Below are 23,851 nucleotides of genomic sequence, written 5' to 3'. Positions count from 1 at the left end.
CCCTCCCTCCCAGGCACATTTTGTTTACCAACACGTCTGTAAAGCCTTGGTGGTCACTGTCTCTTTAAGGCGTCATTTGGTTGGCCTCCTCGGGTGACACGTCCCGAGATGTGATCTCAGAGAACAGAGCGGGGAACCAGTAGTGAGGTTCTCCTGCTGCCTGAGAGTCCAACCAGGCCAGGCCTTCTTTCAACAGGTGATCCTGGGACATGAGATAAGGGGGTTGGGACGGGCATGTTAGGGGGTTTCTACAGGGTTTAATAACTTAAAAACAAGACACTGCAGATCAAAAAAATATAATAATTTCAAAGCACTGATAAATTTTGAGATTTTTGGCTATTTTGCTGCCATAACATTTCTTCTTTCATACCAGTATAAACCAAAAGGTCCAAAATGTAAATTTTGTTCATATGTTTTTAATTGTCTGATTTATGATACATTTTGTTCTTAAAAACATGCAGAAAATGCATTTTTAAGCCCTGTACATAGTATATGGTTGTCCTAACTACTGTAGCTCACAGTTCAAATGGTTCAAAACACACAAACACAACTACCACACATTAAGTTTAACTTTTTATGTGTGTAACTTCTCCTCATGGCCCACAATCAGATTAAAAAACATCTTATAAGAGTAATGCACACTGAATTCAATATCTATTAAAATCCTGCAGATAACATACACTCAAGGGGCAAAAGTCAATACATAGTCAATACGTAGTGCCCTGAACTGAGCTGATAACAACTCACCAGGACATGACACGCTCGTTCCTTCTCCCACTTCAGACTCTCCTTGATCTCACTCACGCTGACGTAGCCCTTTTTCTACAAAAGAACAAAGACACAAATAAACAAACATGATCTATCTTTTTGTAACAATGAATGAGACAATTTTCACATAGAAAACCTGGAAAATGTCATAGCTGTCAGAAATTCTCATTCGAAAATTACATAATAAGAATGCAAAGTTCACGTGATACTTTGCGCCTGGTGAGTAAGAGTGAAGCTTCCTTTCCTTCTCAGTACAGACATTGAGTTGGTAAACAGTGACATCAAGTGACAGACTTTAAAACTCATTTTGTGGTTTATTACTTTTTATCCCAGTGCCATTTCTAAACAGTCCTTAAACTCATCATTTCATTCCCCTGTGTGTAGGCAAACATTATTTTAATATTGTGCAGAAGATCCTTATCAGGTTTACGATTCAAAATATCTAGAATTGTATCATTTAAGTATTTTATTATGAAGAAAAAAAAAATTGTGATACTGCTTTATACACATACAGCTCCGGAAAAAAATTAAGAGACCACTCCAAATGTTCAGTGTCTCTTGTTTTACTCTTTAAAGGCATATGTTTGAGTAGAATGAACATTTTGATTTTATAATATAAACTACTGATAACATTTCTACCAAATTCACAATAAAAATATTGTCATTTAGAGCATTTTCAATAAGTAATGTAGAGATGAAGATTCTCTTAATTTTTTCCAGGGCTGTATATAATGAACCCTGTACTGTATGTTACCTCAGCCAGCTGTAGAACTACCGTGTGGTCCATGTTGAGCTCCGCGGGAACCGACTGAACCAGGTACGAGCCTCCGACTGGAATCATCCCGAAGCCGCTACCCATCACCTTCAGCTTCTTTATGGCTCGCATCAAATCATCTCTGGGAAACACATATTGAATAGGTTTAGATAATCATAGAACTTTAGACAGACATATGGATATTAAATGGTGTAAATATGCTGTTAAGAGTAGGGGTGTCACAATATGTATAATGATTTGATTCAATTCTCGATTTGTTTTTCTTCTTAGCTGTGCAGTTTTAGGCTGGTCTAGTAGTCTAGTCTGGTCTATGATCATTGTTTAATGCCATGAAAACTACTAAAACTCATTTACTTTTTAAATTCTTATTTCAAATGATGGTCTATATGGTGTTGTGAGTTATATAAAGAAGAATCCTCGTTTACACCTTAAATTGAGATATTCAAGATTGTGACGTCATTTTGATCGATTTCAGACTTACAATCGAGGCAGTGATACCATTAGTTTTAGAGTAAGGAAAGGACTATTAAATATTGGGTTAGTGAAACTTACTGGCTGACGTCTTGAGCGTATTTCCCTCTTCCCTTCAACACTCTTTGGTGGAGTTCGTCCAAAGTAATAAGACCTGCAAAAATATAAACTTAATTTTATCATTTAAATACACATTAAAAAGCCACTTAAATAACTAATTACTTCGTCCAGGTGTTCCTGACTGCATTCATTTGATACTACTGTGTTATAAATATAAACAACAAACCTCACGATCTATGTTACCTGTCCGTACTGTGTGTGTCCTGTACAGCCTAGACTCTGTAAATGTTGCTCATGTTGCTAGCTACGGCGGGCTCCCTTTGTTTACATGTCCTTTATTTACATACCCGTTTACAGAGCCTAGGATGTGTATTAACACTGGATTATTTTTCAGTGCACACACAGTACTGTACAGCACCAAGTTATAAATATCAACAACAAACCTCCATTTCTGTGTTTCAGGGCGAGGCACACTTCAATGATCTGCACACCAAGCTCATAATAGAAGTCGCCTACGCCAAGCATCTCCGACCAAAAGCCTTTACCAGCTGTGGGGAAAAATATAAAAACGTTAAAATCAATATTTTAAACTTTAAAACATATGGGATTTTATAATAATAAATAATACTAATAATAATAATAATAATAATAATAATACATTTTGTTTAGAGGCGCCTTTCATGGCTCGTAAGGACGCCGTACATTCAAAACAGATACAGTATATACAAAGCAGGTTCACAAGAGACAATATAATTAAAAACTGTTTAAATAAAGTGGACAATGGGTGATGTGGTGATGAGGAAGGGAAGATCTAGCCTGGTCCTACCACACCATCGTACTTCATTTCATTTGTAAAGACTACTGAAAGGAAATTAAAATTGAGTGGAAGTATGTAGGCGGGCGGTGCCAGGCTAGGGAAGAAAAGGAGGGGTACGCACTATGCAGATTTGAAAAGGTGAGTTTTTTTTAGATTAGTTTTTTATAGGTTTATTGGAATTGTTTCTCACAGGCGAGAGGGTCGACTCCGATGGTTGCACACATCTCCTGAAACTGAACCCTAAACTGAGAGCTCTTGCGTATTTCCTGTTTGTGTTTGCTGGCGAATTCCTCCAGGTTTGACTTGAAGGTCTCGAGTTGTTTAGACATCTGGCAGGGAAACGAGGAAAGATTTAATAGACCATGCAAAAATATTAATAGACAGAAATTATTCATAAAAATAAATTATCTTTATAAATAAATGCAGGAGCTGATGCAGGAAAATGTAGATAAGATAAGACGAAGGTATGTATTTACAGGATGTGTACTGTATTGTAGGATTATTTGCATAGCAGTATACTATTTATATTGGTATTCTCATTGACATATGCATAGATTTTTTAGAGCTTCATAGTCATTGTGATATATTGATGTAATGTATTTATTTTATATTGTTATGTCTGCCTGCCCAGAGACTACAGATGCAAATCAGCTGAACGTATGCTGTTTTTAAGTGAACCTCTTTACTGTCATCTCACAGTTTTAAGCGTTTATTCATCTAGTAAAACAAAGAAGTAAACTATTTAATATAAAATAACTCACCTGAACAATTTGGTCCTCTGCAAGAACATTTCCCCTCTCCTTGTATCTCGCCTAAAAAGATAAACACACCGGTGAGACATGATAAAGCCGGTCAAGCTAAACGAACTCACGTAAAGACACAAATTAACAGTCATATCTGCACTTCCACAAACCTCTGCGAGCTTCTTTTTGGCGATAGCCCCCGCTCCAACACCTCTGCGCATTCTTCTGTATTTTTGCTTCAAACAGTCTATGTATCTGTGATATTCCCCCAATATCTTCACTTAATACGCACTATTTTGGTAACGTCAGCTTTAACTTAAGCAGTCCAGCACTTAATTATAACTCAAAATGGACTGAAAAGCACCATTTAGGGCAAAAATAGGTTGATAAGCGCGATGTATAAAAGCTATTTTAGTGCAACTGTTTCCATTTTGACAACAAGGAAGTAAACTACTCCCCTGTCGGCGACGTAAACGGTTTGTGCCATAGCGCCCCCTTGTGTCTCGGCGGACGTATTTTAAAAAATATATAATTTTATTTTTAAAACGATGAAAAATAAAAGTTTTATACACTAATAATCATGAATTTGATTTAACGAATAAATAAAATATAATGAAACAACAATAAATTAATTGCTTAAATATATGAAGAGTCAAAACGCATAGGAAAGTACATGTCAAATCAAAAAACTGTATTCAGGAGGATGTATCTTTCCAATTTGATCAATTATACTATTATCTAATTATGTTATATATTCATGTATTAGCCGATAGTTGTTTCTGTATATATACAAAATTTGATTGTTCTGTTCTGTGTTTTCTGACTTCCACTGTTTATCGTATCTGTTGTTATTTATGGGAATTAGTATTACTACTGCAACACAATATGTTCCCTTTGGGGATAACAAAAAATCCATCCATCCATCCATCCATCCATCCATCCATCCATCCATCTATCTATCCATATATCTATCTATCTATCTATCTATCTATCTATCTATCTATCTATCTATCTATCTATCTATCTATCTATCTATCTATCTATCTATCTATCTATCTATCTATCTATCTATCTATCTATCTATCTATCTATCTATCTATCTATCTATCTATCTATCTATCTATCTATCTATCTATCTATCTATCTATCTATCTATCTATCTATCTATCTATCTATCTATCTATCTATCTATCTATCTATCTATCTATCTATCTATCTATCTATCTATCTATCTATCTATCTATCTATCTATCTATCTAATTAATCAAAATGCGAACTGTGCATGAATGTCAGGATCTACCTTTTCAACCAGACTGACAGCGTGTGGGAAAGAATACCTAATGTGCATTACGTAATGAGAGTATAGCGTAATTTGCTGCAGCTCTGTAGCGCCCTCTGTCGTCTCCTTTTAAAAAAAAACCTTCACAACACAAGAAATGGCCCTTCAACAAATTACGCATGCGCAGTGGTCGGCGCTTTAAAACAAGTCTTGAGGAGGGAACATGAAGGCACTTGCAGGTGGACTTAAAATATAGTCGAGGTAAGACTCAAAAACACACAAATTCACCCAAATAAAAACGCGACTGGGCGATTTATAAGCTTATCGATGCGGTCGTTGTACCCGCTTCGCCTCAGCACGCGCGTATTATTGATTTAAACTAGCCGGGCTAACGTTAGCCAAGCTAGCTAGCTGTTATTGTTTTTCATGATTTCGCGAGAAGCAAAATGGAGGAGATGGCTGCTGCCAGTGTCCTACACAAGCCACTCCCGAGTCCTTGTTTGAAGCCCCATACTGTGAAACGGCTCCATAGCGTTTTAATGCAGGGTTTATTCTTCCTTTATTTGAATAGTTTAAGTTTGTTGTGCGCATTTTATATGACGTGCTAATGTAGCTTAGCTTTATTGGTCGGTTATAAGGAGGATGTGGCGCACTCTTTTCCTGGGTTTGTTTCTGGGTTTGTCTAAGTATACGCAGTCGCTGCATATCTCCCATAGACCGTTAAACAGACCATAATAACACGATATATATGTCTATTTTTATTTGATCTGTTTTTGTTGCAGTACGGCAGCCGCGCAGTTCCAATGGGAGGAAGCTGTGGCGATGCAGCAGGATGAAAAGCGTTCGTCTTGTTCGCCATGACGCTGAGATCCACACTGTTCCCACACAACGCGACAGGCTTCAGGCAGGACGCAGACACCGCCACAGACTTTGAACAAACTCACAAAACTCACTTTGGAGCCTCAACTGTTTCTGTTTCGCCCGTGAGCTTCAAGAGGGACTCGCATGACTTTGCTGTTGATGTACATAACGTGAAATCACCCAAGACATTTGACGTCGTAGAGAAACATTTCATGTCAACAGCTAGCAAAGTTTCCCTTGCAGAACTAGTTCAAGGAGACCGTAAAAGTGTGGGGGTGTTGTCCCCTGTCAGACAAATGGGGGGTGAGGGAACCCCAGTGAAAGGTAAACCCCTCTCTCATACAGACACAATGGAAAACCCTCAAATGGCTGTGAACAATAATAACAACCCCAAAGATGTCGGAGGGGGTGGGGGTGCGGGTGGGGATGAAAGTGTGAAAGGGCTGGTTCCCGGGGTCCTAGGCACGGCTTCTATTGAACTATTGTCGGAGGGGAAATGGAGGAATATTAGGAAGACCCCTGCCAGCGCGCACACACAGGCCAACTGCCTCAGACAGATTCTCCTGCTACAACTGGACCTCATAGAGCAGCAACAGCAGCAACTGCAGTCCAAGGACAAGGAGATCGATGAGCTCAAGGCAGACAAGGAGACGGTATGGTGTTACTTATTATGTTATTCATGTGTTTGCATTTAATAAGACAACATACACTTTATTGTCCCTTATAAGGTCTTTGGTCCAAGCCACTGCATCACAGTTGCACCTTCACACATGGAACATAAATTACATATAACACATACATATAAATTGGTTACACTTTACAATAAGGGTACATTAATGAAGGACAAGGAGACGTTATGTTATTATTATTACTGTCTTTTTAATTTAATTTAAACGTTTTATTTCTATTCATATTTTCATTCGCTTTTCTAATGTGTATTCTATAGTTGATGTATTTTAATCTTGCCGCTGTAAAGCACTTGTATGTTGTAACTTATTATGTTATTCAGGTGTTTGCATTTCACAATATGAGAAACGTTATTGTCCCGTATAGTAGGGAAGTTGGTCTTGAGCTTCACACATGCCACAACGCACCTTCACACATGGAACATAAATTTAATATATTACATGGTAACACTTTGCAATAAGGGTACATTAATCAACTATTAGTTAAAGATATTATTTTTTGGCATTTTTTTATGCTTTATTGATAGTGTAGAGACAGAGGTGAAATGGGGCAGAGAGGGGAGTGACATGCAGAGAACGACCACGGGCTGGAATGGAACCCGGGTCTGCTGCTGGCCAAGGCCCATGGGGGGGACGCCTTACCAACTGAGCTAAAGGCGCCCCCTAATCAACTATTAGTTAATGCATAGTTAGTGCTTATTAAGCATTAATAAGCACTAACTAAGTTACTTTTTATGCAGGTTAATTTAACTTGCATAAAAAGTGCTTTTTATATGCTTCCCATATATAGCACTTTGAATTGACTTTGTGCTCAAAATGTGTTATTATAATAAACATCCAAGTCAAAGTCTGTTTTCAGCAAATATTGGTGCTATAAAATGTGTTGTGTTTTTATACGTAATTTCTTCTTCTGCAGCTTCTTGCTCGTATTGAGCGCATGGAGCGTCGTTTGCAGCTAACGAAGAAAGACCCTCCGCGCGACAAGAGACTGTTCCAGCCTCTGGAGCCGTGGACCCCGGACAAAGAGGACTTGTGGGACCTGGACCCAGAGGAGGGGCCACAGCCCAACCAAGCCACTCCACTCGCCTTCAGCCGGGGGGGCAAGGGGCAGAAACGGTAAAGGGATCATTTTAGACTATTAACTGTATGCAGAAAAGGTAAAGGAATCATTTTAGTTGGCGCTAAGTCAAACTTGTCAAAGTACAGTCTACCAGTACCCCAAATAATGGCTTGTATCACATACTGGGCTTTCACAAGAAAATGAAAAAGTCTTCCCAACTCAGCCAAATGTCACTGAAAGATAAAAAACTAAATGCAGATTAAGTCATAACATTTTATATATTTTAGAATCTAAAATTCCTCGTTTATACAGTATATATTTGTATTAATACAGCCAAGAGATACAGTTAGCACATACAACCTTTTGATGACAAGACTTAAAAAAAAGTGTGTGTGTGTGTGTGTGTGTGTGTGTGTGTGTGTGTGTGTGTGTGTGTGTGTGTGTGTGTGTGTGTGTGTGTGTGTGTGTGTGTGTGTGTGTGTGTGTGTGTGTGTGTGTGTGTGTGTGTGTGTGTGTGTGTGTGTGTGTGTGTGTGTGTGTGTGTGTGTGTGTGTGTGAGAGAGATTTGGCACTGTCTATCGAAATAGTATCACAATGTTTTTTTTTTTTTTGGTGCTCAATGGATTTTTTTTATTGCTATGATTCTTGTATTTGTGTAGTTTTTTTTAATTTATTTCACTCATATCTATCTTTTCCCCTGCAGGAAATCTTGCTTCGGCGACCCCAAAGCGCAGAAATGCCGGGGTAAAAGCACCACCAAGCTCAGCCCGGTAAAGTCGGACATGACGCCCGGCTCTCCCAATCACAGTCAAAGTCAGAGAGAGCTGCGCAGCAAAGAAACTCCCGAAAAGACCGGCCCAATGCGGTCGGGCACATCAGACCTCATGCTCCAATGCAAAGAGGAACCGGGCCTCAGCTGTGAGATGGAGGAGCTGCCTTTCATGTCTACTACGGAGATGTACCTCTGCTGCTGGAACCAACCTCCTCTTTCGCCTTTGCGTGAAACTTCCCCTAAAAAGGAGGAGGAGGTGGCCAGTGAGTGGACTCCTCATGTAGTACATGATATGCTGATTGTTTGTAAGAAAAAACCTATAATATTATCCCATTTTTTTTTTTACTATAATTTATTTATAACCATCAAATGGTCGAAATTGAAGATAGATTAATTTTTTCTTTTAATTTATTTTTTTTTGTCAATGGTTTAGTTCCGTCTTGGAGAGAAAATCCCATAGAGCCTTTGGAAGATGAAGCCGGAAATCCAGCTGAGGTGAGGCACATAAGAATAATAAAAATTATTATTCTATTTTTAAAAGTTTGACATTTCCTCTCACATTAAAGGTGGAGTCAGTGATTCTGGAGAATGCTTTTTGTAAAAAAAAATAAAAATTCCCCTTGCGATCTGCTACATGTCTGTACAGTGTGTATACTAAAAAAACTGTATTAATAAACAGCTTAGGCTCTGTAAACTGGCATGTAAACAAAAGGGGCATACCATAGCTTGCAAAATGCCCGTTTGCAGTGCCTAAGCTGTGTATTAACACTGCAGACACACTATGGACAGGTAGTGGATCATAACGAGATAATCACTGATTTTTACAAAAAGCGAATTTGTCGACAATCTTCCTCCCCTTTAAATCCCGAAGCATGTCACTCATGAATTAAACATTTGATTTTGTCTTTTTTTTTCATCAAGCCGATGGACGACAGTGTGTTTCTGAAACGACACTTGAAGCTGGAGTTGGATGAGAAGAGGAGGAAAAGGTACAAATCACTGACTTCAGTTATACGACCTTGTTTCTTAAAAAAAAAACGTTTTAACTTAAAATTCAAGTTATAACAGGGCAACATAAATATATACGAAGGAACTTTTAAAAAGAAACAAATTGTGGGATTAAATTTTTTTAAGAAAATCTCACTCAAAGGTCGTAAAACGTAAGAAAATATATTATTTTTTATTTTTATTTTGATAAATCCTCTTGTGTTTCCAGGTGGGACATCCAGCGAATCAGAGAGCAGAGAATGTTCCAGCGTTTGCAGCAGCGAATGAACCGGAAGAAAATCGTCCCGGAGACGGAACCGGAGCTTTCGTCCTTCTATCCCGACACGGAAGACGGTACAACTGCAAAACTCGACAACCAATAGCCAACACCCAATAATATAACTACCTAATATAACTACCCAAAATCTGAATTATTCTGCAGTGCTATTATTATTATTATTATTATTATTATTATTATTATTATTATTATTATTATTATTATTATTATTATTATTATTATTATTATTATTATTATTATTAGTAGTAGTAGTAGTATTAGTATTATTATTGTTATTATTATTATTATTATTATGATTTTTAGTATTAGCAACATTGATTTTAACTTCATTTTATTATTTTTCCCTTCCAGTTGAAACTATAGTGATCACCCCCTTCTTGCCTGTGGTTGCGTTCGGACGGCCTTTGCCCAAACTGGCACAACAGTAAGTTGAAAGTTGCATCTTGTGTTTTTATTTATTCATTTCCTTTCATGTCATATTTTGTGTGGGTTGCTGCTAGCATGATCCATAGAGTTATGTATGGCGGTGAGCAAAGCAAAAAGTTTATCATAAAGCTCATGTTATTTTCAAATGTTTTATTAACAGTATAATAGGCTGATATTAATACAACAATAGGCAATGTATTATGATTTTATTGGTAGATACCAAGTAATTCAATGTAAAATCAGATATTCAGCACCTGCAAATAGCCTTAATATAATGATGCTTGTTTCATAACAACTTTTTGTGACTATTTGACTGTGAGATTTGCAGTAGAATGAGGCTCTTTCGATTGAACCGTTGACTAATCGTGGTCACCCCTAGTTTATTGACTTACTCAGATTTCCTAAGATTTTGAATTTGTCACCTGTCTGTACTCTCTGCTATTTCTACAGTTGCATTCAAAGACCGCAGGAACATTTTAAAGTTGTATTTTCAAAGTCAAAAGTTTTTTCTCCTTGTAGGAACTTCGAGCTGCCTTGGCTGGACGACCGAAGCCGCTGTCGCATCGAAGTCCCCAAGAAACACACACCGCACCGGAACTGTCGGAAGTGAGAGAGAAAAAAAATACCCCGCGAGGCATTCACAGACTCCGCTCCGTGCCCAGATTAAGGAAAAATATTAACATTATTTGTAATTTTTCTGGAAGGGGACAAGACAAGTCACCACCAGTTGCTATATGTATAACTGCTGTTGCTTTAAGTCTATATGGGCGAGTTATTGACTCAACAACATGCCGCTACAGATCAGCTGAGCTCCTTAAGAATACTGTAAAAGATTTGGAGGTGTCCGTGATATTTCCATTTATCATTTACACTTCTCAAATGGAGTTAGAATACCTGATGCCATGTGATTTCAAAAAAAGAATCCGTGTTTTTCAGCCTGTTGGAAGATTACAGTCAGATTGTATTCTTTAAAAAAAAAATAACCAACAGTTTAAAGGTGGAGTCAGTGATTCTGGAGAACGCTTGTTGTCAAAATCTCTTCTAAGTCAAAATCAGAAAAAAAGTGATTTTGACAACAAGCGTTCTCCAGAATCACTGACCCCCAACCTTTTTAATATGCATGTTTGAGATACATGTGGTCGCAGCTGTGCCATCGAGAGACGGATTTTATCACTCAAAAGTGGGAGTTATGTCACTTATTATGCATAGTCAGCTGATGGGATAAATATTGAGCATCTTCATGAAGAAGCGGCAGAAAAAAAACATGGTTGCCATTTTCACTTACAAAAAATAGAGCTTGAACTGAGCGGCTACAGCAAGCAGCATTGTGTTCCTTCCACTCTCATTCCTCCCGCCCTAACTGCAAAACATTTCAGCAATCCGACTGTAACGTGCTGTGTGTTGCCTATAATCGTCATACGCACACAACTTCAAATAAGAGTTTATCAATGTTCAGTGTGCTATCGGGAGGTTTTGAGCCACACACACACAATTTATTTTTTTAAATTGAAATTAAAGTTCTAACCAATCAAACGTATGAAAAAAATTAGAAAAGCAACATAATGATTGTTACACGTTCAAGTTTTGCTTTAGGAAAATAATAACAAAAGCGTGGAAAAATTTGGAGTGATTTTTAATTTTTTTTCCCTAGTGTTCTGTTCCCTGTTTTGTTTAATTTTTTTGTTAATTTTTTTGTTAATGTGAGTTGCATGGACTCTATTTAGCTGTTTTAACAAAAGATGGTAGCATGGCTTAACCCCAGAATAGTAGAATTAACCTCTACGCATTGGGCTACAAACTACTATTACTACTACTACGACAGCTTTGTTCTTGAAAGCATGACTTTATGGCTGCTCTGTTTTCGCTGAAAGTTGGTGCGTTCAGCCTCATCGTAAGCCGCTCTTAATAATAACAAAAGTACAGTTATGATCTACATTTCGTGTGTCAAATAAATCGTTAACAATAATCTGCTTCAAATAACATCCAGTAAATATTTAGCCAAGTTGTATGTATGCATTGGTCTCCTCTCCGGACTTGAGGAACCATTTTACAGTAGACGATAATTAAATAAAGCTTTTTCTAGCTGTAGTTCTTCTAGCGATGTTCACCAGTACGCTCGTTAACGTGCCGCCAGCTAATCTGTCCCGCTCTGCAAAAAATTTAAATGTTTGGAAAACTTTGTGAAAAATTGTTCTCTGCACTAGATTTTTTTAAGGCTAAAACTTTAGCTCTTTAAGTTCTAAGGAAAATTGCATATTTTTGAGCCAACTAATTATAATTAGCTTATAATTCATTGGTAATGCAACTTCAAGTTTAAGGTTCTACATACTAAGAATTCCAAAAAATTTAAAGTTGCGTCAACTTCTTATTTTTTTGCTTTTTTCTGTTTTAACACTGTTTAATGTTCGAATCAAGATTTTGACCGACTTGGTTTTGTTTGTTTGTATGACAGAATTAATGGCACAATTGTAATTGTTTGAAATTCTTAGTAAGTAGAACTAAAAATCTGAAGTTATTATACATATGAAAAGATACATTATCATCACATATTGATAAGTCATCTCAACAAAAAATACTTGGTTGGCTAAAATGTTGCCAGTTTTTTTTACAACTTTAAGAGTTTTACTTTTAGCCTCAAAACTGTAAAAAAATCTATTGTAGACAGTTGCGTTGAAATTTTTCGGTTTTCCTAACTTCTTAATTTTTTACAGTGCTGGCTGAGTTAAATCTCGGCTCCAATGACAGTGATTGATTTCTGCTGGCGTTTTACATTTGATGCAATGGCTCCTATGGCTTTATCTCTAGCTTCAATAACTTCAACACTGCCGGGGCGTATACTATGCGTAGGCAGATTTTCTGGAAAAATATTTCAAAAGTTGATTTTCTTTTCTTTAATTTCTCTTTTTCTGTACATAGCTTTCAGAAACAAATGTACATAAAACATGGCTGTTATTTTTTTATTATTTAATGTTGGAAGTGTTGAGTACATTCATTATTGTTCTATGATTGTATGTTGACAAATTGACAGTTTTGAAAGTTAATTTCTTTTGGAATAAAATAAAACATGTCTACGATACTTTGGGTTTGAGTTGAGTACGTTTCTTTGGTTTGATTGAAAGGGATGTAGTGGAATTTTGAGTCTGATATCAATATTTGAAAATCTTATACCAATTATTTTATTAATACACTTTAAATTTAAAGATTTTTTAACAGACTGGAGTTAACAATTTATACAACTTATTATAAAATTAAATGTTTTAATGTCAGTAATACAGGGTGGAACTTTTATCTTGACACTCAAGTACATTTATCTGAAAAAAACAGTAGTTAAAAAACAGTAGTTATATACTATCTATGGAAAAAACTAATCGTACACTGCATACAAGACTTTAATATGAGTAAGTGTTCTGAATACTACTTCCATGGCTGCCTCAAACAGATCTTTGTCGTCTCTGAACTGCCATTTCTTGTTTCTTTGTCCTTCCTTGGACACTCCCTCCCTGCCCGGCTGCCCGGTAATCTTTAGATCTCCACACCCAAAAGCTTTGTTACGACTTCTAATAAACCCAGGTTAACCCAGATTACATCACTGTGACATCATTCTCTCATAAACCTTTGTTCCTCCGGGCTGAGCAAAGCAGTACTTTCCATGAAGAAGAAAACGAGACAAACGCCATAGTTAAAACTGGAAAAAAACAAAACTTTTATTTAATAAAGAAAAAAAGCATAACAGGACAGTTTTTCAAAATAAAATAAAATCACCAGGGACAAACATTTACTTTCTTGGAGTGCCTCAGTGCACATACCATTATTTCTTTGTCTCTCATCCTTTATATATATGTTTTTTTTGTGATATAAACCACCCTATCAGTGAATTTAGGCAGCAAAGATGTCGAGGTAATACACTGTTTTGTACACGATCTTCAGCTAGACCCTGACAACTGCCAACTCATTCACAAAAACAATCAAAAAGGCATCAACGAGCTTGTTTCAGGGCTCAAACTGGATATTTTTTAACGTGATTATGGTGAACGCCAAATCAGCCTGATGTACAAAAAGTGCTGACATTTGTAAACGCCCCCCCCCCCAAAACACCCACTTCTGTCACTTTACCAACTCTCATTTGGGTTCTGTTTAAACTTTTAGTGTTAATTTTAAACGGTGAAAAACATCATGCCTGGAGTTAAGGGTTAGAATTTATACAATAGTGTGAAATAAAATGTTCTGTCATTTATTTGGCAATGTCTTAAAAGGTGGAGTCAGTTCTGTAAACTGGCATGTTGCTAGCTACGGTGTGCCTCTTTGTTTTACATACCATTTTACAGAGCCTAGGCTGTGTATTAACATCAGATTTTCTTTCAGTCAGCGCGCACACAGTACAGACAGAGGAGATATGCACTGATTTGGACAAAAAGTGATTTTGACAACAAGCATTCTCCAGAATCGCTGACTCCACCTTTAAATAAGACAAGAACATTCTAATCTAGAACCTGTGAAGGATGATGACCCTTGTAGGTTTTTTGTTTGTCTGTTGTTGTTTAATAAAATACACAATACACGCATCAAATAAAATGAAAACACCTCAAACATAAAGCCATATATAACCCAGACCGTTCACTGGAGTGTTGCCAGTTTTTACCTTCAAAAAGAATCAACACAGAGATTCGAGTATGTGTTTTGTATCTGTATTATTAGTATGTGTTACTATCAGTCGTCTCTCCGGAGTTTATTCAGACGGTCTTCCAAATCTGCGTCGGCGTCTGCCAGGGCGGCCTGGGGCTCCTGCTTCTTTCCTCCCGCAACCGACAAACTTCCACCGGTGCTCGGGAGACCTGGAAGGATGTAAAGAAAGAAAAATTATATATCAGACAAAAAGCTATTTCTACAAAATCTACAAAAGTGAGCTGAAAATGTTCGATTTTCTAAATTGTATTATGCTACTTCGTTGGACAAACACTTCTATGGAAAATCATTCTAGTTGATAAGATCTGGACTTAAAGGGACAAGCTTGGATGTTTGGGTGGGAGGATTTGTTAGTATTTGAATAAAACAGCTATGCTATGTCTGTATATGTTTGGTCTAATGTGTGCTGTAGTAAATTACATATGCTTAAATGGAAAATCAAGAAAAATTGTTAAAAAAAAGGTTAAATTTTCTTACCTGACAGTTCGTCGGACAGATTGAGGCCGAGCTCGTCAAGAACTTGGGACACGATGGCGTCACTGTGTGATCACAAATGTATCAGTTTAGTTAAATCACATGGTGGAGGTTGATTCTACAAGTCAATAAGGTGAGATGCTACAGTCAAAAATATTGGTTTTTCAAGCACTGTTCAATTTTGAAATGTATTGTCTATTTTTCTTCCATAACATGTTTTCCTTCATACTAGTATAAATCAAAAGGTCCAAAATGTACATTTAGGGGTTTATTTGACTAAACCTTGGATGTTTATGTCCGATATTGCTCCTAAACAACCATCTTTAACGGCCATTATCTCAACATTTTTCAATACTCTGAACTAAAAAATCTCATCTTCTAAAGCACTTACATCAACTAAACTTTCCATAATCATTCTTAGCACTATTCTGAAGGTTATTACAGAAGGATTTGTGTTGTTCATATGTTGATTGTCTGATGATTTATGAGACATTTTCGAAATGTTCACAATAGTTAAATTAATAAATAAATTAATAGTTTAGCCTCTCTACCTCTCGTCCTCGTCGTCTTCGTCTCCCATGGCGTCGTCGATGGCGTCGTTCATCATCTCCTCCTTCATGTCCATGATCTCGCTCTGCTTCTCAAACTCCATCATGATCTTCTGGATCTGAGGCAGTTTCAGCTGTGCAGGTGGAATACACACATTAGATCAGCATATATATAGTATATTCATTTAATTTATTGATGGCTCTAGTCTTGACCATAGTATCATGGTATGGAGCACAAAACATTCAAATAATAACAGAACAAAACAATGGTGTACGGCATGGACACAACAAAAACACTACTTTAAGTTATGATTCAGTTTTTTTTTCAAACTCCATCATGATCTTCTGGATCTGAGGCAGTTTCAGCTGTGGAGGGGGAATACATATATTAGACCAGTATATTCATTTCATTAATTGACGGCTCTTGACCATAGTATCATGGTATGAGTGGGTATATTGCCAGACTTGAATTTAAAAAAAGAAAAGGAAGAGTTATGGTGAACTTTTAATTTCTTGCCAAATTAATTAATGGCCTCAACCAAACTTGAGTGAGTGGGTTTTGATACTTTGGGACGTTTTTCTTTAGATTATTTTTGGGCATTTTCAAGCTTTATTAGACAGTACAGAGTTCAAATGGGGAGACAGAGAGAGAGAGAGAGGGGATGACCTGCAGTAAAGGTCCACGGGTTGGATTTGAAACCATGACCACTGCAAACGAAGGCCGGAGCCAATAAAGTAGGTGCTCTATCCACTACACCACCGGAGCGCCCATTTTTTGGGGACATTTTTGGTCATAACTCTACCTCCTCTATTTCAATAACAGGAAGCGTATTGTTTATTTCCATCATATGTAAATACTTTGTTATTTCTTTGAACACACACCTGTCTGTTCATGGTGGCCATGGCCTTGGTGACGCCCTTCATAGCCTGCGCCATGCTGTTGTTGGACTTGAGCGTCTGGATCTTCAGACTGACGGCCTGGATGTTCGCTTTCATCATGATGAACTTCTTCACGTAGCGCCGCGTGCGAACCAAATCCTTCGCCATGATCTTAACGGCGTCCTGCAGAGATTGAAATACAACACACACACACACACACACACACACACACACACACACACACACACACACACACACACACACACACACACACACACACACACACACACACACACACACACACACACACACACACACACACACACACACACACACACACACACAGAGTTAGGATTCTCTGTTAGTCAAATGCACATATCCTCTGTCGCTGTTTTAAGTTTGTACCTTCACGGTTGAATGCACTTATTGGAATTTGCTTTGGATAAAATGTAACGTAATATCTCTCTTATCAAATAATATTTTACATTTTTTTACATAATATCTTTACCTTTCCATTGATTTTACATTACTCAACTAGCCTTATGTCTACCGCATGTTTACTGCCATTCACCATCAGGCCACAGAAAAGGCCTTGTATTTGTGAACTTATACTTCCAATAATCCTTTTCTGATTATCTTTTTAAAACATAGACATTTGTTTATCATTCGTCTGACTCACCATTTGTCCTTGTTTGGCCATTTTCTTAATGTCGGCGATGATTTTCTTCTCCTGTTGTTCGAGCTTCTGTCTCTCTCTGTCCAGCTCTCTCATGGCTCTGTTCAGCGCCCGCTGGTTCTGCCTCAACATCTCCTCCGGAGTCTTCCTCTTCCCGAACAGGAAGTCCATCTGACAGGGCAAAACCACAAGTTAAAGGAATGTGTGTGTGTGTGTGTGTGTGTGTGTGTGTGTGTGTGTGTGTGTGTGTGTGTGTGTGTGTGTGTGTGTGTCGCTGTAGACCGCACGTTATAACACTCTGACAGCGGCATCTTTTGATTTGAGAAGAAATTCAGGTGCTCACAGACGACAAAGAAAACGATATCATACTTCACCCATACGGAACCGGCGTTCTATCATTATAAAATCGCTATTATAATATAATGAATGAGGTTTTTCTTCCCTCAGACTTCCCTTGGCCCAGCTGTCCTGTTAATCCTAACCCTACATTTTTTCCCATGTGTGATGTAACACATGGGAAAATGTAGGGTGAGACAGTGAGACCATAAAACACTCTTTCTGCCTTTTCTCAGGCTAGGATGAACCGACTTCTAATAATGTTGTACATAGGATCTCATAGTTCAATACACCTTCATATTCCCACCGGTGAAGTAGGTCATTAAACACAGTCAGACTAAATAAATACTCTCTGAGGAAAGTTAAATTACACTACAGTGGTTATGTGGAGACAATTTACAGAAAATTGTTCTGTTGTGATTTCCTATGAGTCTTTCCTATTCCTTTTCTTGATAACTTTATTGTTAACAAATGAACAGCACAGTAGAAATCAGTTTAAGAATCTCGACAATAACTGTTTTAGTAACTTATCATCCTATTGCTTTTCTTTGTGAAAACGACAACTTGATGAATGTTATGGATGTATTCCAGTTTATGTTAGTCATATTGTCATGAAATAATAGCAACCCCAGGAAATATTAGCTACTGTTTAAGACGGAAGACAATGGGGATCTTAATAAAGTGAATTCAACTTAGTGATAAATGAATCAGTGGAAAATAACGACGGACTGACTGAAGACGTAAATGATTAGTTTGTAGTTCTCCCTGTCACATGTCAACGTCAGAAAAGTGGAGGAATTGTTCACTGAACTTTTCCATCTAGATGAACAAAGGAGCCAACACCCGAAAATAAACTATATGGACACTTTCTAACTTTGTTTCGGCCATGTTAGTCCCTCATATGACGTCTTAAAGTCTGACTAAGCAGTTAGTAATGTGAGCAGCGGCCTGTTATGAACGCTGAAGATTATTTTTAGAATTTTTTCGCTCCGTTTTCCTCTCAAATGTAGCCTTTCCCACCGCCCCAGACTCAACCGGGCTGATATAAAGTCTGTCACTCTCACCGTGTATCTTGCTCGACGTCAGAAGACGGTAATCCTAAAGGTAAATTATGTTCAGGGCGTTTTTCTCCCACTGACACTCGACACAAACAGATTTTAAACGATTATTGTTTTCTTTCCTATACTTCCGTGTTGCGATAGTTTCACTTCCGGGAAATTACGTCATCGCGCACGAATAAGTAGAGGCGTCACCGCTTTCAAAATAAACAACTGACATGATATTACTTTGTTAGTTAGTTTATTATTTAATTAATTACAGTTAGTAATACCACATTATAAAAGTAATAGTCTTTAATATTTTATTTATTTATATAAAGTTGAGTATGTCCTCTATTGTATAAGTTGATGATGTGTGTTCACTTTCTTTATTGAAAGTAACATTTCTATTTATTTATTTTTTACTCGAATGGATAGGCTTTTATTTTATAGGTAAAAAGAAACTTCACATCCGGTTGTAATCTCGCGTGCTTTGCGCAAGCGTACTGCACATGTGCGTATTTTTTGTCAAGGCCACAGGCTACAACACATATCAGCAATGAATGGATATATTGTATAGTTATTTCTGATTGAAGAAAGGATAAAAATACTCTTCGAACACGTTCATGGATTAATGGACTTCTAAGACAACTAAACCGCATTTATCTGGGTTATCTCTTCTTTTTACTATCTCTGGATAAACTTCAAACTATTTCAACATGTTATTCAGCCTTGCACATCAACAGAAGTTGCTACTTCTCTGGACTAGGAGATTGCAGAAACCTGATTCTTTCGGTATAGTGGGATCTCAGTTTGCCTCGCACCATGTAACAGCCGCTCTACTGGGCAAAGAGGAACCGGTGGTCAAGAGACATCGCAAATCTTTTGCATCTGAAGAATGGAAGGGTCAAGAGAGGTCAGGTCGGTCAGAACCTTTTTATATGCAGCCTATGGGTCTGAATAATGCATGAAAAATGTACACCTTGGAAATCAAGGTATTGATATTTAAAACATAATGAAAACAATGGCTATGCTACAACAAGGATGCAGTGCTGAACTAAATACTCATTATCAGGTCAGGTCAGGGCCTTTTATAAACAGGCTATGGGTCTGACACGTTGTAGAACACAACTGTATTTATAAAGAAAACTATTGCTCTGCTACCACTAATGGCTATGTATGCAGTGTTGAACTAAATAATCATTATCAAATGTAATCATAAATATAAGTACATTTAAATTGCCATCACTGCATTTCTACATGTAGTTTGTCTAAGGAGTTAAAGGTAGCCTATATTCCGGAGAATAATTGTTGTCAAAACTCACTTTTTGCTGTGTGTGTGTGTGTGGTCGGTCTGGAAAGAAAATTGGTGTTCCGACATAGCCTAGGCTCTGTAAACAAAGGGGCCCACCATAGCTAACATCATGTAAACTTATAGAGCTTTGGGCTGTGTATGAACACCAACTTTTTCACAGTGCACACACAGCACAGTGCAATTTTGCCAAAAAGTGATATTGACAACAAGCATTCTCCAGAATCACTGACTCCACCTTTAATGTTCCAATCAGCTGTTAATGGGACAGTCATTATGCTACTGTAACAACACCATACCAATAATACCATTTGTTTCACTACAGTCAGAATATTAGAGGTATGAATGAAAGGGTGAAATTTCTTTATATGTCCATGGGTGAAAGAAATGAGAGATAACAGAACAAATAGACATTATAGTGTCAAGCATATACAAATGTGATTCCACCTGTTAGTAGTACATTTTAAAATATTTTAGAATGACAGAGACTGATTTTTCCAATTATGAATTCATTTTTCTAGGGGCAAGCGCCAGGCAGATTTGGTCCCCCCCAATGTCATCTCCAAGGCAACAGGCGTGGTGTCAGAGAAGTCAAACCATCGGAAGAGAGACGACCGCTACAACAGAGTCTCGTCTGAACTCAAGAAAATGGCTAAGGAGGATTTCCCTTCAGAGAGGGAAAAACCGGCCAGAAAGGAGCCTTCACGGGACCCCAGAAAATCAGAAAAAAAATCTGATAGCTATGATTATGTCTTTGGCGTCGCGCCCTGTTTACTGGCTCTCACCCAGGGCAGAAGGAAAGCCCTTAAACTGTATGTGAAAGACGGGGAGGCTTCTAGCAGGGCGTCTGTGTTAAAGGTGTGTGAAGAGGCCCATCAGAGAGGGGTACAAGTCCAACGGGTCGAGAAGAAGGACCTGGACAAGATGACCTTCAGCCGGGTCCATCAAGGAGTGTGTCTGCAAGCCAGTCCGCTGGGCTATCTCACCGACAAAACAGACTCCGCACCAAGGTAGGAATTTAAAAAAAAATTACCCAGGGGCTTTTTTTTTGTCCCTGTGAAATACATTTTGGATCATTTCAAGGACAATTTTATCAAATGTTGGGGGAAATAAATTGTTTTCTCTTATCAGGGTATCACCAGGTCTTCTCCAAAATCAAGTTTAAAACCTTTTAAATAGCACTTAGAATGAAATGTCATGTCCACTGCACTCCCGTACAAGTTAAAAGAATATAGTGGAGGATCAGTATCGATTCTATGCCCTAGAAAATGAAAAAGATGATGATACAATTCTCTATTTTACGAGGACAAATCACTTTTTTCGAGGTGCATTTTGCCTCGGGTCCCCGCTAATTTTCTTCCTTGCTCTGCACCCAATCTCACCAACAACAGAGAGACTGCACCAGGATAGGAATAAACCTTTTTTTTTTTACTTGTGAAATATGTTTCGTAGAGCACTGGGATTATTTTCAGGGCAATATTATCAAATATTCTGAAATACCTTGTTTGTTTCCCCTATCAGGGTTCTCAGAATCAAATCGACTTTTTACGACCTTTTTAATACACATTGGAGGCCAGGGGGGTATTGGATGCCTTGCTAGCAATTTTTGACTTTCATATACTTACTGTAAATTTCCCCATTCACTATTTTACGAGGGCATTAACAGCCCCTGTCAAATGAATTTTCAAGGGCCAATTAAGATTTTTCAGAGGGCATTTTGCCTCGGGGCCCCGCTAATTTTCTTCCCTGCTTTTTCCCAACAGACAAGACCATAACGACACCCCCCCTCTCTGGCTGGTCCTGGAGAAAATTCAGGACCCGATGAATTTAGGAGCCATCCTGCGCTCCGCTTACTTCCTGGGTGTAGACAGAGTGGTCAGCAGTCTCCACCACAGCTGTCCTCTGTCCCCAACGGTGAGCAAGGCCAGCTCGGGCGTCATGGAGGTGTTCGGGGTGTATGGCTACGAAAACCTGGAGGAAATGTTGAAGGTAATTATTGTATTTCCTTTGTGAACTTTTCTATTGGTCTGTTCTTCCTATGTCATTCTTCCTGAGGTTTATTAAAAAACAAATCCCTGTCAAAGGTGGAGTCCAACAATTCTGTAGACTGCTTGTTGACAAAAGCAGTGAATATCTCCTAACCATTTGCTACCCGTCTGTACTGTGTGTGCACTGAAAAAAAAAAAAAAGTGTTATTACAAAGCCTAGGCTCTTTAAACTGGTATATAAACAAAGGGGGGCCACTATGGCTAGCAACATGCCAGACCACAGAGCCTAGGCTGTGTATTAACACATGATTTTCTTTTTACAGCACACACACAGTACGGATAGGTAGCGGAGCTTGAGGAGATATTCACTGATTTTGCCAAGCATTCATCGAGAGGGTGTCATATTGAGTACGGACTGTGAAGCCCACTTAGGCAAATGGCTTTTTGTGATATTGGACTAATAATATAAATAAAAACTGTTTTGATTTAATTCTATTTGAAGGTAAAGGTGGAACACGGTTGGCAGGTGGTCGGCACAGTCGGAGCTGATGCAGAAGAGTCCCAGATTCCTGTGACACAATGCTCAGACTTTAAAATGTCTAAACCCACGTTGTTATTGATGGGCGGAGAGGGGGAAGGACTGTCCAAAGAGCTGATCTCTCTGTGCCAAAGCCTGGTCACCATCCCCGCCGGCAGAGGCTTGTTCCCTGGGATAGAATCGCTCAATGTGTCGGTAGCTGCTGGAATCCTGCTTCATTCACTGATGTTCTCCAGGAAAACGACCAGATGAAAAACCAAGCTAGATATCTGCCTGTACTCTAAAGAAATATAACATTATAATTATGTCATATGTCTGTCACTATGTTGTGCTTATGTTTTGTTTTAACTTTTTTTTTATATCCATGCTGTATGAATTTGGAATATTTTCCGACCTGTCCTAATTTTTTGGCCATTAAAGTGAAAGTTAAAAGTTGGATTTTTATCATGTTTTCTTTTACTCTCTTTGTTTGAGTACTTTTATTTCCACTTGCATAAAATATAGAGATTTAATACTTGTCCGCCACCAATGTGCTGGGCTTAGAAGGGTTTGAAAAAAAGCAAAAACCATCATATAGAGAGAAGAAAATGTATTTGAACAGTTTAATTAAAAAATGTATTTATTTGAAATTAGGAATTATGGCAATGGTGGTACACTGTGTACATGTGTTCATTGATAAATCTTTTATGTTAAGGCCTTGGAGGGTTGGCGAGACTGCAACCACCAGACTTAAGATTTGTTCAGTCATGGCATTGTGCACCCCCCTGCTATACAGTACATACAGTTCATGGTAAAAGATATGTGAACACATGATCGTGTCACATCTCATTTCAAAACCACAATCATTAATCTGTTACTATAATGGCTTGCATTCAGACTTTCCACTAGAACATGGCTGCAGGGATTTTTGTCCTATTTCAGACACAAGCATTTGTGAAGTCACTGAGAGAAGAGTGTGTGTGTGTGTGTGTGTGTGTGTGTGTGTGTGCGACGCGTGCGTGTGTGTGTGTGTGTGCGTGCGTGTGTGTGGTTGTGTGCATAACTGTACATTTTCCTTTGTATTACTTTATTTAGAGATAGTCAATATATTATTGAATGATGCAGCATTAAGATTTAACTTCACTGGGACAAAGATACACTGGGGTAACAACTTCAGACCAGAATACCAGATGATCATGTGTCCTTTTTATACCCTGTTAATATTTTACACACAAGCCCGAAATAGGCCTTTACACACATCCTACACACATCCATTTATGGAGACCAGTGAGGGGGTTGCCCTGTGTCGGATGTCATCCCTAGCAGTTTTAGGTGCCTTGCTCAAGGGCACCTCAGCAGTGCTGGGGAGGTGAACTGACACCTCTCGAGCTGCCAGTC

General features: G+C 38.1%; 4 protein-coding genes across 7 annotated transcripts; 2 read left to right on the top strand and 2 right to left on the bottom strand.

The window, feature by feature from the left end:
• Window positions 1–15: 15 nt before the first annotated feature.
• snf8 (SNF8 subunit of ESCRT-II) lies at window positions 16–4,061 on the bottom strand. Its single transcript, XM_080048699.1, has 8 exons — window positions 3,805–4,061; window positions 3,653–3,703; window positions 3,082–3,220; window positions 2,518–2,622; window positions 2,096–2,168; window positions 1,523–1,664; window positions 748–822; window positions 16–202 (listed from the first exon to the last, which is right to left on the bottom strand). Exons 1-8 carry the CDS (start codon window positions 3,853–3,855, stop codon window positions 65–67), a joined length of 774 nt encoding a protein of 257 aa, XP_079904825.1. The 5' UTR covers window positions 3,856–4,061; the 3' UTR covers window positions 16–64.
• Window positions 4,062–5,099: 1,038 nt separating this feature from the next.
• msl1b (MSL complex subunit 1b) lies at window positions 5,100–13,079 on the top strand. 3 transcript variants are annotated; one of them, XM_080049489.1, is made up of 9 exons: window positions 5,100–5,174; window positions 5,696–6,427; window positions 7,377–7,576; window positions 8,224–8,555; window positions 8,726–8,787; window positions 9,214–9,281; window positions 9,509–9,633; window positions 9,929–10,001; window positions 10,523–13,079. In XM_080049489.1, the coding sequence occupies exons 2-9, from the start codon at window positions 5,771–5,773 to the stop codon at window positions 10,611–10,613; spliced, it is 1,608 nt and encodes a 535-aa protein (XP_079905615.1). In that variant the 5' UTR covers window positions 5,100–5,174; window positions 5,696–5,770; the 3' UTR covers window positions 10,614–13,079. The 3 variants fall into 3 exon arrangements, with proteins under 3 accessions (XP_079905615.1, XP_079905614.1, XP_079905616.1); XM_080049488.1 differs by having other exon boundaries at window positions 8,224–8,597; XM_080049490.1 differs by having other exon boundaries at window positions 8,224–8,597; window positions 10,507–13,079.
• A 603-nt stretch (window positions 13,080–13,682) lies between these two features.
• chmp2a (charged multivesicular body protein 2A) lies at window positions 13,683–18,805 on the bottom strand. Its single transcript, XM_080049103.1, has 6 exons — window positions 18,664–18,805; window positions 17,267–17,434; window positions 16,591–16,770; window positions 15,712–15,842; window positions 15,164–15,225; window positions 13,683–14,835 (listed from the first exon to the last, which is right to left on the bottom strand). The coding sequence occupies exons 2-6, from the start codon at window positions 17,432–17,434 to the stop codon at window positions 14,711–14,713; spliced, it is 666 nt and encodes a 221-aa protein (XP_079905229.1). The 5' UTR covers window positions 18,664–18,805; the 3' UTR covers window positions 13,683–14,710.
• Window positions 18,806–19,186: 381 nt separating this feature from the next.
• Window positions 19,187–22,884, top strand: mrm1 (mitochondrial rRNA methyltransferase 1 homolog). 2 transcript variants are annotated; one of them, XM_080049720.1, is made up of 4 exons: window positions 19,187–19,552; window positions 20,470–20,958; window positions 21,712–21,937; window positions 22,439–22,884. In XM_080049720.1, the coding sequence occupies exons 1-4, from the start codon at window positions 19,356–19,358 to the stop codon at window positions 22,724–22,726; spliced, it is 1,200 nt and encodes a 399-aa protein (XP_079905846.1). In that variant the 5' UTR covers window positions 19,187–19,355; the 3' UTR covers window positions 22,727–22,884. The 2 variants fall into 2 exon arrangements, with proteins under 2 accessions (XP_079905846.1, XP_079905847.1); XM_080049721.1 differs by having other exon boundaries at window positions 19,409–19,557.
• Window positions 22,885–23,851: the final 967 nt, after the last annotated feature.

The sequence above is a fragment of the Ammodytes marinus genome (assembly GCF_949987685.1).
Source record: "Ammodytes marinus genome assembly, chromosome: 20".
Lineage (NCBI taxonomy): Eukaryota > Metazoa > Chordata > Actinopteri > Uranoscopiformes > Ammodytidae > Ammodytes > Ammodytes marinus.
The sequence above is the reverse complement of the archived record's forward strand: the minus strand, read 5'-3'. Positions and strand labels throughout refer to the sequence as shown.